Source organism: Carassius carassius, chromosome 20 (assembly GCF_963082965.1).
Source record: "Carassius carassius chromosome 20, fCarCar2.1, whole genome shotgun sequence".
NCBI lineage: Eukaryota > Metazoa > Chordata > Actinopteri > Cypriniformes > Cyprinidae > Carassius > Carassius carassius.
The window spans coordinates 32,441,115-32,457,098 of NC_081774.1; the positions used below are offsets into that span (position 1 = coordinate 32,441,115).

Genomic DNA, 15,984 nt, shown 5'->3' on the forward strand with positions numbered 1-15,984 from the left:
AAATTATGAGTAATTGAAAACAAATTGTTTCACACTCCTGCATAAGTAATTTTCTCTTCCAACAAACTGACAATTTTCTACTGTGGATGCATCAACTACAGTACAAAACCCCCGTTGATCTTTTAAAAATATTTTAACCTTTTGACAGCCTTTGTTTTCATTTATAACAAAAACAATTTAAACGCAAAGAGAAAAAAGATGTCACCTGTTTTATTCATATGTTTCACTTATATATATTAATAAATGTACATGGTTTAAGTGCAGCTTTACCAGACAAGTTATGCATCCATGTGCAGTTCAAAAGGTTTATGTATCATTTAGAGTCATTTTAAGTGTGTTTTTTAGGCTCAAAGGATCTTTTCGGTGTGAGTTTTTATATGATTCATAAGGTGTCCTTTATGTTTATAGCGCTTTCTACCACATTGAGGGCATTTTTTAGGCTGCTCGCATGACGCTCAAAGCATCTATCATCCTCAGTGTGATACTTTTTAATATGCAACCTTAGGCTTCCTTTGTGTGTGAAACTCTGTCCACACGGAGTGCACTCGAAAGGCTTCTCTCCAGAGTGGATTTTCAGGTGAATTTTAAAGTATCCTTTAAGGCTGTAACTCTTCCCACACAGAGAAGGGCTTCTCTCCAGTGTGACTCCTCATGTGAATATTAAGTTGTCCTTTATGACTGAAGATCTTTTCACAGTGAGGGCATGTAAACTGATTATTTTTAGTGTGGATTTTCATGTGACACGAGTTTTTCTTGCTGTGTGAAACCTTTTCCACACTGAGAGCCAGTTAAAGGGCTTTCTCTAGTGTGGATTTTCATGTGACATGTCAGGCTTGTTTTATGTGCGAAACACTTTCCACAGTGAGTGCATGTGTAAGGCTTCTCTCCGGTGTGAATCCGTAAGTGATCGTTAAGATGTCCTCTATGTATAAACCTCTTTCCACACTGAGGACACGAGAAGGGCTTCTCTCGAGTGTGACTCCTCATGTGAACATTAAGTTGTCCTTTTTGACTGAAGCTCTTTCCACAGTGAGGGCATGTAAAAGGATTATTTTTGTTGTGGATTTTCATGTGAAATGTCAGGCTTGTTTTATGTATGAAACTCTTTCCACAGTGAGTGCATGTGTAAGGCTTCTCTCCGGTGTGACTTCTTATGTGAATATTAAGTCGTCCTTTATGAATGAAGCTCTTTCCACAATGAGGGCATGTAAACAGATTCTTTTTAGTGTGGAGTTTCATGTGACATGTCAGAGTTGTTTTATTTGCAAAACACTTTCCACAGTGAGTGCATGTGTAAGGCTTCTCTCCGGTGTGAATCCGTAAGTGTTCGTTAAGATGTCCTCTATGTATAAACCTCTTTCCACACTGAGGACACGAGAAGGGCTTTTCTCCAGTGTGACTCCTCATGTGAACATTAAGTTGTCCTTTTTGACTGAAGCTCTTTCCACAGTGAGTGCATGTGTAAGGCTTCTCTCCGGTGTGACTTCTTATGTGAATATTAAGTTGTCCTTTATGACTGAAGCTCTTTTCACAGTGAGGACATGTAAACAGATTATTTTTAGTGTGGATTTTCATGTGACACTTGAGTTTTTCTTGCTGTTTGAAACCTTTTCCACACTGAGAGCCAGTTAAAGGGCTTTCTCTAGTGTGGATTTTCATGTGCCATGTCAGGCTTGTTTTACGTGCAAAACACTTTCCACAGTGAGTGCATGTGTAAGGCTTCTCTCCGGTGTGTATCCGTAAGTGTTCGTTAAGATGTCCTCTATGTATAAACCTTTTTCCACACTGAAGACACGAGAAGGGCTTCTCTCGAGTGTGACTCCTCATGTGAACATTAAGTTGTCCTTTATGGCTGAAGCTCTTTTCACAGTGAGTGCATGTTAAAAGCTTCTTTCTGGAATGATTTTTAAAGTGCCCTTTTTGTGAGAGGTTTGCAGGCTGAGAGTTTTCTTCAGTTTTAAGTGTCTGAAAATAGCTGTTGTCTTCAAATTTATTCAGAACTTGACTCTCCTCTTTCACTTCCACCAGGCCTGCAATTAACATTTAATTATAAAAAATTGTTCAAGAAAGCGGTACTCAAATTTTGCAGGTCAATCATTACCTTCAATCAATGCGCTCAAGTACCTCCTCCTATTTAAGCACCGTTTTAAAGGTACAGTTCACCCAAAACATACAGTTCTGTTATCATTCACTTGCCCTCATGTTATTCCCAACCTGTGTGGGTTTCCTTCCTCTGGTGAGCACAAAAAAAAAGTATTTTGAAGACAGCTGGTAACCAAACAGTTGATGGTAGCCATTGATTTCCATAGTATGGAGAAATACTTTGTAAGTCAGTAGTGACCGTCAGCTGGTGGGTTGCCAGAATTTTCATTTTTAGCAACATGCATCACATTTTGATTAAATGGTTAGTAGAGCTGGTAGATAATACTTATGAGTCATTTAATTTCACAATAACAATATATATTATGAAAAATTTTGCTTGAAATAAGGTTATTAAAATAGAACAAATTTAAATACCGCTAGCGTTGTCCCATTACCAAAGTTTTGACATTGATACGATACCTGACTAAAATATCTTAATATTTCTACTGAACCGATACCACAACCAAACAATAACACAACAGGAAAAGTATTTAAATAATAGATCGAATAAATTATCGACATAGAGCTTATAGTTTATCTATTAATAAAGAAAAATCTTTCATTTGATCAATCTCTGCCTGTCCTGCTATTCAAGCATTTCATCCTCCTTTAAAAAAAATTAATTTACAACATTAGTAAGTTAGCTAAGTTGCTATGGTAAGGATAAATCCAAATAACAGTTATTATTGACGTAAATTGTCCCGTTCATGTCACAAAATAAATATTTTTGATTGAGTGAGGAATGGATATGATATGACCAAAATCTTATTTCATGATATGAGTAATTTCGATCAGCAATCAGCAGATACAAAGCGCAGTTATAGGAGCTGTGCAGATACGCTCGTTTTCATATTTAGCATACAGAACATAACTCCACGTTTTATCCCCGATTAATGTGAATATTATATATGAACTGTCTGACCAAACAATTAAAATGTTAATTATGCAAGAAATCCTCGTGCATTGTTCATCTGAACAAATTATGTAAACTATTTAAAGCGATTATGCACACATTTTAGTAAAGCCAAATCAGTTTAGTAAAGCCACTAATGCAGCCATCTCGCTGTAGTGCTTTTTTGCTGCGTGCGTGAGGAGAAAACACACAGACGTCCATAGGGAGGCACTGGAAGCGTGCGTTGCACACACCAACATGAAATACGTCTCTTACTAATCTGGAACGCAGTCATTCTTTGAAGTATCGATACTAATAAATTTAGGAATCGTGACGTTTTTAATTTCTGAGAATCGCGATACTTTTGAAGTATCGGTGCACCGTGCAACACTACACTGCAGCGTGATTGAGTGCTCCGTTCCTCCGCCGCTCACAGACAGCACCGCGCTCGGACAGACAGCTGTGCTGGAGCTACCCAGAACCATGAAACACATTTGTTCGGAAGCATGGTTTGATGCATGGTTTCCATCCAAATCATTTGTATTTAGGGATGTCCATATTCGATAATTTCCATGATCGATCGTCGTTTAAATTAACGATCAATTAATAACCTTAATGCTGCAAAATGCGTCTGCAGCGGTTTTATTATTATGTGCAAAAGCCACTTGGGAAAAAAGCTTTCTCACTCGAATTACAGGGGTTTTAGTCTGAATAAAATGCTAGTAGCAGGACTGTAAAATGAATAGATGTGATTATGATCATTTCATAAAATGAAGAGCGCGCCATAGGTTTGAGATCATTTTACTTTGTTGACTGTTTCCCGTCAAGGAGAGATGGTTTCGTGGTGCTCGTTGTTTTCAAATGACACTTAGTATTAAAAATACAATTATCCCAAACGTAACTGTGTCTATGAACCGCTTTTTTCACACAAGTATTATGACCAGTACTTTTTTTGTTTGATCCTATTCTGCAAAATATCTGATTTTGAATTTTTGCGTTCTGCTAGGCCTATTTGTTTTAACCTGTTAGCCTGCACCCCGACGCGGGCGTCCTAAACGCCCCTAAACTCGCACGTGTCGGTGATTACGAATAGATTAAATTTATATTAATAGATTAAATGGGACAAATTTAATCTTGACAAACCTTATATCATTATAAAGATCTAAGCCAACGACGACAGATCGCTGTTTTTCAATGGAAAGCTTATAAAGACTGTATTTGCTACATTTGTGTTAGCAGTACACATTAAAACATGAACATCAGAAATGCTGTACATACCATATCCGTCGTAATAACGAGTCATAAACACATCCACAGCTGTAAATCCCGCTTTAGTTAGAAAGGTAAGGGTCCACTGAACGACATCTCATGAAGCACGTTTAGTCCAACGAAGCTATAACGTTGTAATATGGATCATAATTCCTTTGTTTACATTTCAGTTCTTCAGCGAGAGAATTGTTTGCGTCCGCTATGGAATAACTCACGGTCGGAAACTGCGTCTTGGTAGTAAAAACACGGCACGGTTTTGCAGCGTACAGTGTCACAAACAGAGTGAGACGATCCACCGGAAAAAAGAATGAATGAAAAATAGGTGAAAAATTAGTTTATTTGAATTTTGGCGGTCCCTCGTGACGCGCTCTGACGCACCTTTCAGCTGATGGAGGCGGAACTTATAGCTATCGCCTTTTTCTTTGTTTGTTTCATTTTTCAACAGTTTTTATATATGTGAGAGTGTGTTTTATGTTGAATGTGAATGTTTCTGCATGATTACCATCTGTTTGAGTGCAAATCAGCTCGCTATTACTGAATGGTCACGGCTATCAAAGTGAACGCGTCTATATGAATAGAGAGAGTGGATTATTTACTTTGGCACATTTGTGTTATTACCATCTGTATAAGTGGCCATCAGCACATCAGCACTTATTTGCATCGTAATTCATTGTAAATGCTGCATTTCTAGCAGGGCTCCGAACCGGTTCAAGGAACGGAAACGAAAACCAGAAACGAACAAAATTCTGACAGGAACAGAATCAGAAACGAAATCAAATTTGATAGTTCTGAACAGAATCGAAAATTTGAAAGGACCGATAACCAGTTAAAAACATTATTTTATCGTTCCATTTAATATTTGAAATTTGCTGTTAACCAATCACGAATTCCATGTGAAGCTGAAGCCAGCGAGTGAAATGTCTGCTCAGCTGAGAACTCATCATTGGCAAGTCTCAGTGACAATGAACCGCCTTCAGGGCCGGATTAAGACCAAATTAGGCCTGATGACGCTGCGCAAAAAGGGCCTTTTTTCCTCTGCGTTGGTGCATGTGCATTTGACACTTAAGCGCCAGCATGTTTAGGCCGGCGACACACTGGATGCGTGGCATGTCCGTTTTTAATTCGGCTCCCATGTTAACAGGTTAGAGCTTGCAGACTGCCTGCGTGAGACGCGCGCCTCAGGTGCAGCTCGAGCCGCGCGGAAAACGTGTGCATGCTAGAAATAGAACCGACACCTATTTTTCACGTGACACGCACGCGTGTTGGAAGCGTTTCCAGGCAAAATAGAATAGGAAAATATGTTTATATGTCATTTTGTAAACAAATACATATTAATTCATGACATTTTGATGTTTGAAAGTCTATAGGTTGACATAAATTCAGATATAAATGTAATTAAAAAAATGGATTTTCAAATATTGCACCTGTCAAACATAGTCTATATTGCCGTCAATACTGTTGACGGTGTCCTTTATCAGTAGGCTTTATATCCATCCTTAAAAATATTTTGGTTTGCAGTAACAGTAATTCTTTTAAAAAAAGGGTCGGTAGGTCGGTCTATATTTTTTTTCAAGTTTCAATGTAAAAAAAAAAAAAGTAAATTTTTGTTATGGTGATGACGTCGGTATGAATTTAAACAAATTAGCATATCGTGACGTCACTGACTGGGTCTTCAACCCGTGCCTTCGGGCGCATCATTGCAAACCTCATTTTGATGCAGGCTATATAGACCACAAACAAATTTAAATCTTTGTCAAAAACATGTTTATTGCATGAATTTCAGGTGAGAAAAAAAATGAGGTACTGTTTTACTTGCATCCACCGCTACGTATCAATGCAACCTACAAATGAGAGAACGTTTACTTTGCTTTCTTGGGTTGTCACTTTTGTGAAAAAAATCCTGTTTGATTTGAGTGACGAGTGTTCATTGAATCGATTGTAAAATCGATTTTGCATGTCTAAAGTTTTATACGGCAAATAACACCAAATATAGGTAAATCCACGGACAACAGCCAGGAGGAATGTAAAGATTCAATATTTCTGATGATTTATTGGCGTGAAGTTACGTACACAATGACAAACAGGAGCGCAACATTTTCGAAAAACAATAAGCAGAGTGGACTGCCATAATGCAAAACATTTAGGCCTACTGCAGGCTTCAACATGGCTGTGTTTACGATTACAGTTCAACAACAACAAAAAAATCTTAGGCTCGATTATCTTAGGCTATCAAAAAAAATATTTTTTCGAATATTTGTCGAATTTAAAATAAAAATCCACATTCGAATGCGCATATGAATTTTAGGTGTGCATTAAGGAAGCTGCCTTATGAGCCCCGGTCCGTGTTCCAGTCCATCTCGTCGCGCACAGCTGTGTCTACACAACTTTCAAAGGCGGACGAGCTCGACACGCAGTATCTGCTTTCTCATCTTTCACCTCGTGTACGCGCACGAGATGCGATGACAATATATGTGTCATTGCATTATAAGGTTATGTTAGCCTATCCAGTTGAAGCCACTTAAAAAAAATCAATGTGGAGAAGATCTTGTTTACATCAAAACTGAAACCAAGCCGTTCACACAGAACGCATATTTCGCGCATCTCATGTTTTTAAATGAAAAAATGTATCCTGACTGGTTTTCCGCTCTTTTTGTTTATTTAACAATACATGCATACATGATGCTGTTTTGTTTATAGTTCTTTAAGCAACTTAATTAATAATAATTGGTACATAAACATTATTTTAAATATTATGTTTTTTTCACAGTCATGTATTCTAATGCTTTGAATAAACATGCAGTAATATTTTGCTCGATGCGCTATCTTGAGCCTCAGAAGAGAAGCAAAAAGCTTTTCTTCACCCTAACTGAAATTATGCATTTAAAATTCGAATACAATTCGAATTTGATCATATTTAAGTAAAAAATTCGAATTTAGTTTTTTCAGCTATTTTGACAGCCCTAGGCAATTCAAGCCGAAACTGTATGAGACTGAATACCGGCTGAATTCACATTTCGGTTGTAAAAAGAGAAACATTGTGCAGAAGTATTATTTGCTGTTATGCGTGTTTGTCCGAAGCTGCAGTTGCAGTATGACGCCTGTTCAAAAAAAAAAAAAAAAAAAAACCTGGACGTGCTCCGAGAAAAGGTCGTTAAAAACATTTTCTTATTTTCGTTTTCGAAACTTGTGTTGGTTGATTCGTGCTCGATTCGTGCAATAGATTTTCGAACATAAAGTGACAGTCGACACGGTCACGGTTTTAGACTAGAGAGGAGAAGGGATGGGAAAAGATCTGGGCACAGTTTTCCAGAACTTTGTGCCAAGTTAAAGCGGTGTCGAGCTGTTTTAATGAATTTTTTTAGATGTATTATGGTGCCCGAACCCGTATGACTTTGAACAGTGACCGCGAACATTTAGTTTACTGCAGCCGCAGCCATCATTACCAAGCGTGAACCGTTGACTCTGACAGTCAGTGAGAGTCTGAGACGAAGCGAACGCACAGGCCACAGTGTGACATCCGTGTAAACACAGATGACGTCAAGGGTTTTTTTTAATTAAAGAAGATAGCCTTCATTTGTATGTAGGCTAAGGCAATTTATATATTTACAATACTTAAATATAATTAATAGTATTTTATTGCGTTTGTATTAGTTGTTTGAAGAGTAAAAAATTAATTGGTTGGTCTTAACGCAAATTTACAATCGGCAAGTCGGTTGGACTAAAAGCAAAAAAAAAATAATAAATTGAGTCGGTGCTAAATTGACAGTGTCGGTCGGGTTACGGCAAACAAGAATATTTTTAAGGATGGCCTTATGCTCAACATGAAGTATAGATATTGTTGTCGTGAAGACAAGAGCCTGGTCTGTCAGCGGTCTCCCTCTGTCACCTACAGTTGCAGCTGCGCGCCACGCCACGTCAGGCACGATTCGGTGAGTAAAGACACAGAAAACGCTACTGACACGCAGCAGAAACGCCACGCAACCAGTGTGTCACCGGCCTTAGCCTTTCCTGCCCAACTGAGGACCGCAGCTCTCCTCTGATTATTCCAAACTTTGAGAAGCTCCGCTCGCCGGGGGCATTGGACATCATCATGCACAGATAGATGCGCTCAGGGGCGTCGGACTGGGGGTAAAACCAGTACTGATTACCAGGGCCCCAAAGGAAGAGAGGGCCCTTGAAAAGTCTGGAGTATATGGGTCTGGGGGGCCCATTAGGACTCTAATTTGTAATTGTGTGGGTGTTTATCGTCGATGCACAGTAACTTGTGAAATAGATTGGAATTCTTTTTCAAGGTTTGTTGCACTTAACTAACTTTACCATCAAGCACGTCCCGTGCTTTATTTTCAAAATTAAAGCATTTTGGTACATGGTACAAGGTTTACTTACGTAAAACATTTCTACTTGATTTTTCATGAAAACCCAAATAGAACTTAGTGATAGTATATATACAAATCCACTCAAAATTTATGTAAAGTGATCATAAATAAAAACACCTTTTAATCAATTCTATTATTAAACACTTCTGGTACATACACTGAATAATAATGAAGGGGCACCAACCTATAAGTTCCTCGGTTTCTTCATCTTTCACTCTGCATGGCTCTGGATCCCTCATGTCCTCAGGCTCCTCTTTAATAAATCCCATCTTTACATCCATGACAATATATATAAAGCTATTAAAAACAAGCTAAGTAAATCTCTACTGTTCACCGTGTGTTCAAGGCGATTTCCTCAGAAAATAACGCTAATATATTTTGGCGCCATTTACAAAAGAACTATCAGCAAACAAATCATTGCAGGATTCCGTTTAACATTCATTTCTTATTACCAAACAAACATCTGTGATACTACCATGTCGTCGGAATACATTTGTTTAAACGACTCTAAATCGTGAAATACACCTTAATACTGAACGGCTCAAAACAAACACAATCAGCACCGCAGACGGCGGAGTTACTCCCGGCGCCGAAGTTATGACGTCACCACGTCTCGAACGCTAGTCGAGAAGCAAAATAAAAGACCATTTAAAGGTCTTAAAATCAAAAATAAAATAAAACATCTTATGGTTGTAATATTTTGGCAATTTCTTTTTTTCAATTTACTTCCGAAATAATAAAGTTGTCCGTGAAATTACAACATGATCTGATGCCTAGAAATTTACGGTATAAAATGTGAAATTTAACGTCAGTCACAAGACTGAAAATTACCTTTTAATAAAATCAGAAAATACAGGACATGTTATCAATAGTGAGTGCAAAGTTGAGTGAAAACAATGAGCTTGATAATCCCTCAAGCTATTTAAAACATTAACAACTACAGATCAATTCTGACATTTTTAGTAAAGATTTACATTAATCATGCATGCAACATTGTCTACTTAAAAGTGTGAGACTTCCAAGTGCTTTTTATAGCAATAGTAGCACAACATTTTATACCAAAATGTATAATAATAGTATGCAGTAAAGCAGCTAAATATGTGAAATTATAACTTGCTAATTAGTATAAAAAGGACCTCAATGACATAAGTCAAGATTAACTTTATTTTCATTCAGCAATCATAAAGACATACACCAGACAATTATTTTACTAAAGGACTAAGACATGCAATACAAAAATATTTACAAAGGAGGGAATATAACCTACTACAGCTATGACCATGTGATTACACAGAAAACCAGCTTTCTTTTTCACTTATAAAAGAGAAAACTCAGGCAAGTGTATCTTTAATGAGTAGCTTGCTCGTTCAATTTGTGAGCGAAGCATGGAAAAGCATCAAATGGATAGTTCCCCATAAATTTATATTTGCTGTCAATTTACTCACTCACAGGCAATCCCAGATGTAGGTGACTTTTTACTTTAGCAAGAACAGTAAAGAAGATATTTATTTAAGTTGAAACCATCCTTGGTGATTAAACTTATTCAACTCACCTTTTTGCATAAACAATGAGAAATCATAAAAACGTTGATTTAGCCGCTTAATTCAAGCTCTCCGTTCACACATGCACATATCAGCTTGGTTTTCGGTCCGAGTCGAACGGTTTCCTCAGTTCAGTGCCTGTTGGAGGAGCTGGAGTTGAATCTGTTCATTAATCATGGGATCAGATACGATGCAATTTCAGCTTATTTTGATTTGGAGTAACTGTCAGGCGTCTGATAGCGAGTTCTGATTTAGTACCTTGCATTTCCCTGAGGCTTTGGATTACAGGTAATAATTTTGAAAATAATGTTCAGTTTCTTGCACAGATTCATTGTTTTGCTTCATAAGACCTTAATATATATATATCATCAGGAACCAAGGCTATTCATTTTGTGCTCCTTGATAAGCTTTTTTTCAATCTCAAAGTGACGATAGTCATTTACTTATATTTTATTAATCACCAAAAACCACGGTTTTAGCTAAAAATCTTCTTTATGTTCTACAGAAGATATATAACCTTATGAAAATAACCTTCATCTTGTAAGGGCTGGGAGTACCTAAATCAACCGCAATTTGTATTTTCATGATTAGATAAATTATTCCTATAATCATGGGCATCAACAATAGTTGCTTGTCGGTTTTTGTAATTCTGAACATGAGAACTGGGTTTTAATATTTTCAATAACAACTAAAGCAGCAACAATATGGAATGTTAAAGGTGCCACAGAATGGAAAACTGTATTTACCTTGGTATAGCTGAATAATAACAGTTCTGTACATGGAAATGACATACCATGAGCCTCAAACCCCATAGTTTCCTCCTCCTTATGTAAATGTTGTGCTGCAAAAGACGAATCAGAACATAACAGACTGTGACGTTACAGTCGGGATCACTAATAATTACATCCCCAACATTTGCATAAACCTGTCAGCCTGAACCTGCACAGCAAAACAAAACTGAAACAAACGAGAATAGCTAACTCTGCTCTTCATAACAACTGTGAGGGGGTGAATTTATTTCTAACTCATCCGTTTAAATTATATTAAGCCTTAAAGTTCTGCATAATTAAGGGCGTGGCCACTTGAGTGACAGGTGGATTGCCGCTACTGTCACTGATGTCGCGCTGGGTGGCCGAGGTTTCAAAAACCAGCTCCCGTCTTCTACCCATTTTTGATTAAACAGGATTGACGTGCAGTGATGCGCTGTCAGGATGGTGACGGCTGCCTCAGCCCACTTTTGGCTTCAAAAACGCTCTTCGAAAAATGATGGGTGATGTCACGGACACTACGTCCATGTTTTTATACAGTCTATGGTAAAAACTGACCATTTCATTCTAGGGACAAATCCTAATGTTGTCAATGGACATGTAAAACTGTTTCTGGAGATTTGTTGCTCTTACCTAAGCCACATATCTTCTATGTAGATATAAGAGAACAATTTAAAATATTGTATTAATGCATTCTATGGCACCTTTAAATATTTATCGTATGTCAAAATGACAATTTTCTTTAGAGAAACTGTACTGTCTTAATGGTATAAATGGCATGTTTAGCTAGTATTTTAACTTGCATCACATTAGTTTGAAGAGCATAAATATCCCCATTAGGTTATTTAACCACTCTTAAAAAAGCACCATTTTGGGTGAAATTCGACTTTTGTCTACATCTGGATCTCACACCATTTACTCATTGCCGAAGACAAACTTCGCAATGCTCTACTCTTGATAATGTGAAGCAGTAGATAAATCGATGTGCTTAAAATCCATTTTCCAAACTGTTTGTCACACAGTCGGGTCGAATGCCAGTCCACCAATCATTGGCTTGACTACTCTCCAGTATGCATTCTTGTAGTTTTAGGGTTCTTGAACTAATGGACCCTTGCCAGGGTTTTCTCCAGCATGTGTCCGCTGGTGCCGTTTCAAGTATGTTGCTCTGATAAAAGCCTTACCGCACTCAGGACACACATGCGATTTCTCACTAGCATGTATTTTCTGGTGCGATTTTAAGCTGCCGAGCAGTTTGAAACTCTCTCCACACAGAGAGCATAAGTAGGGTCTCTCATGCGTATGAAGCATCAGGTGTGCTTTTAATCGCGCCGCCAGAATAAACTTTTTCCCGCACTGATCGCAACTAAATGGCCGTTCTTCAGAGTGAATGAGCAAATGTGTTTTGAAGGTATTGCTCTCTGCAAACCTCTTGCCGCACTCAGAGCACTCATACAATTTATCTCCAGAATGATATTTCATGTGCATGTTCAGGCTTCTCTGAACTGTGAAGCTCTTGCCACACTCGCGGCACGTGTAAGGCTTCTCTCCGGTGTGAGTTCTTATGTGAGTCTTGAGGTGTCCTTTACATTTGAAGCTCTTTCCGCACTGAGGACACGTGTAGGGCTTTTCTCCGGTGTGGATTCTCATGTGATCCTTAAGCTGTCCTTTATGTGTGAAGCTTTTTCCGCATTGAGGACACTTGGAGGGTTTCTCTCCGGTGTGAATTCTGATGTGAATTTTAAGGTTTCCTTTATGCGTGAAAGTCTTTCCACACTGAGGACATGTGAAGGGCTTCTCTCCAGTGTGACTTCGCATGTGGCGCTTTATGTACCCTTTATCTGTGAAGCTCTTTCCGCACTGGTTGCATGTGTAAGGCTTCACTCCGGTGTGAGTTTTTATGTGATTCTGAAGAATAACTTTACGAGCGAAGCTCTTTCCGCACTGATGACACGTGAAGGGCTTCTCACCGGTGTGGACTCTCATGTGACACCTTAGGTTTTCTTTATGCGTGAAACACTTTCCACATTGAAGGCAAGTCAGTGGGCTCTCTTCGGTGTGAATCCTTGCATGAATCTTAAGGTTTCCTTTATTTGTGAAGCTCTTTCCACACTGAAGGCACGTGAACGGCTTTTCTCCGGTGTGAATTCGCATGTGACACTTGAGACTTCCTTTACAAGTTAAACCCTTTCCACATAGATGGCATGTGAACGGTTTCCCTCCGGTGTGAATCCTTATGTGATTGTTAAGGTATTCTTGCTGTGTGAAATTCTTCCCGCACTGATTGCATGTAAAAGGCCCTTCTTCGATGTGAATTCTCATGTGACACTTAAGGCTTCCTTTATGTGAGAAGCTCTTTTCACACTGAGGGCAAGTGAAAGGCTTCTCTCCGGTGTGAATCCGCACATGACAAGTAAGGCTTCCTTTACACGTAAAGCTCTTTCCACACAGATGGCACGCGAAAGGCTTCTCTCCAGAGTGAATCCTCATGTGATCATTAAGGTGTCCTTTGTGAATGAAACTTTTTCCACACAGACTGCACACATAAGGCTTCTCCCCGATGTGAATTTTTATGTGATCCCTAAGGTTTCCTTTATGTGTGAAGGTCTTTTCACACTGAGGGCAGGAGAAAGAATTTTTGGCTTCTGTTGTTTCAGTTAAAGACTCTTCTCCAACTTTAAAATCTTCAGGCGTTTCAATAAAGTGGTTCTCCTTGATGTCACTCGGTTCTTCTCTTTCCTCTTTTACCTCCATCTGGTCTAAAATGTAAATAACCAAAAATAAATCAGTTTAAGAAAAGTGAAACTAGTAACACTAAAGTACATTTCAATTTAAGTGATGCTTAAAGGTAATTCTGACTAGAGGTTGACTGTGTATCAGTTTTGCCGATTAATCGGCACCGATAGTTAATCCATGCTGATAGTTTATCATTAAACAGAGCGAGAGCTGCCTATACAGAAAGATTCACTGACACCTTGTGTTGTTTGTTTTGACATGTGAGGCTATCTGCTGCACAGAGCGGGAAAATTGCAGATTTAAATGCAGCCGACAGAAAATCATCAGTTCTATATTAAATTACATATCACAAATCATTGTTAATGTGCATAATGCTTCACCCTAGGCTGTAACAATAGCTGTGTCCCAATTCAAAGACTGCATCCTTAGAAAGATGTGGCCAGCTTTGGGAAGCACATTTTTTTTTGCTTGTGGATGTTTGCGTCGCAAGTGATTTTGCATTGTAGTTGTAATTAGAAACTATTTGTTAATGCTCTAGCAATAAACTTTGTTCCTTTCGTTTGCAAAATAACAAAGTGGTGGAGTGTAATGAAAAACATTACTTGTATTCACAACTTGTCTTGATATTTTATTTCCTCACAGGACAGAAACTCTACAAAAACATGTGTCCTTTACAATATGATGCACTGCTGCTCATTGAACTACAACAGTAGCCTATATAAAGTGTTATAAATCTAACAATCTTGAACATATTCAGAATTAAAATGCAAAATACAGTACACAGTATAAAGCAAAACCATCTTATATAAAGTTTTTTTTCTGCAGAATACATGCCTTTAATTTACATTTAGCAGACGCTTTTATCTAAAGCATATGACTCAAAAACAACAAAAGAGCAATGATATATAAGTGCTATAACAAGTCTCAGTTAGCTTAAACACATTTAAATAATGTAATAAATAAAAATAAATCAGAATAGAAAAAGAATAGAGCAAGCTCGTGTTAGAGGCTTTTTTTGCATTTATTAATTTTATAATAAACAAAAAGAAAACAGATAGAATACAAAATGATTAGAAAAGCTAGTGTTTTATTTTTGTGAAACAAGCAGTGAATGAATAGAGTGCAAGTCTAAAAGGGACACTTTTTTTGTAAGAACAGAATTAGAATAGTGAGTGTTAAAGTTAGAGGGTCAAATAAAGATGGATGAGATGTGTTTTAAGCCGATTCTTGAAGAAGGCTAAGGACTCAGCTGCTCGGATTGAGGCAGGTCATTCCACCAGGAGGAACATTTAATGTTAAAGTCTGTGAAAGTGATTCTGTGCCTCTTTGGGATGAACAAAAAGTGACATTCACTTTCAGAACGCAAGCTTCAAGAGACACATAAATGCTATCAGATGAATTGATCAGTATCCACTATCGGTCAACCTTTAATTCTGACAGTCATGTTAACATTACTGATATGCAATGTTAAGGCCATTTAGATTTAGTCAGTTTCTCTGTTAGAATCAGAATGTTACAGCTGAAGTCCGTGGCTTTTTTTGTGTTCATAATTTACAAAATTAATATAATCCATTTTCAACCCTTGTTTTTTGGCTTGAATCACAGCGGTACACTTATAATAAATGTTAATATTCGGACTATTTTAGACTGGTTCGAGTAGGTACCGCCGCGGAGGAGCACAGTACCTGCGTGATTCGACACAGACGTAAACAGAGAGAAGTAGCTCCGGCTCCAGTCCGCTCTCAAATGAAACTTGCTTTGGATAAAATCATCTCACAAATACATAAATGCAACAACATCACTTTAATGTTTCTCATTAATCATAAATGGATACCAACCTCTCTGTTCCTCATTATCTTCATCTTTCACTTTGCACTGTTCTGGATCAATCATGTCCACAATCTCCACTTTAATAAACTCCATCTCTACAACAGGTATGTCAGGCACATCTGGAAACCTTTTGGTGTCACCTTTAAGATATAGTCACCAAAAACAAAGGATAAGTCAATCACTCTGTTCCTAATGTGTGGATTCACACATCTTGCCGAGAAACAAACTATGCAGCACTAGACAAAAATAAAACACTACGTTCAAAATTACCGACATAAACTGCTGTCGGAAATACTATCATGTTGTTAAGCATAACTTTAAAACACTTAGGTCCTTAATTGCGTAAGGGCTCAAAACAAACCATTCATCAGTCACAGAACAGCAAAACGAAAACGTCGCGGCGCAGATTGTATGACGTCACCACGCGACAGCCG

The 15,984-nt window shown here is 38.0% G+C and overlaps 1 protein-coding gene across 2 annotated transcripts; it reads right to left on the reverse strand.

Annotated features, from left to right (window-relative positions):
• Positions 1-630: 630 nt before the first annotated feature.
• Positions 631-15,984, reverse strand: LOC132096896 (gastrula zinc finger protein XlCGF57.1-like). 2 transcript variants are annotated; one of them, XM_059502576.1, is made up of 3 exons: positions 15,912-15,984; positions 15,559-15,690; positions 631-2,030 (listed from the first exon to the last, which is right to left on the reverse strand). In XM_059502576.1, the coding sequence occupies exons 1-3, from the start codon at positions 15,916-15,918 to the stop codon at positions 721-723; spliced, it is 1,449 nt and encodes a 482-aa protein (XP_059358559.1). In that variant the 5' UTR covers positions 15,919-15,984; the 3' UTR covers positions 631-720. The 2 variants fall into 2 exon arrangements, with proteins under 2 accessions (XP_059358559.1, XP_059358558.1); XM_059502575.1 differs by lacking the exon at positions 631-2,030 and adding an exon at positions 11,781-13,743.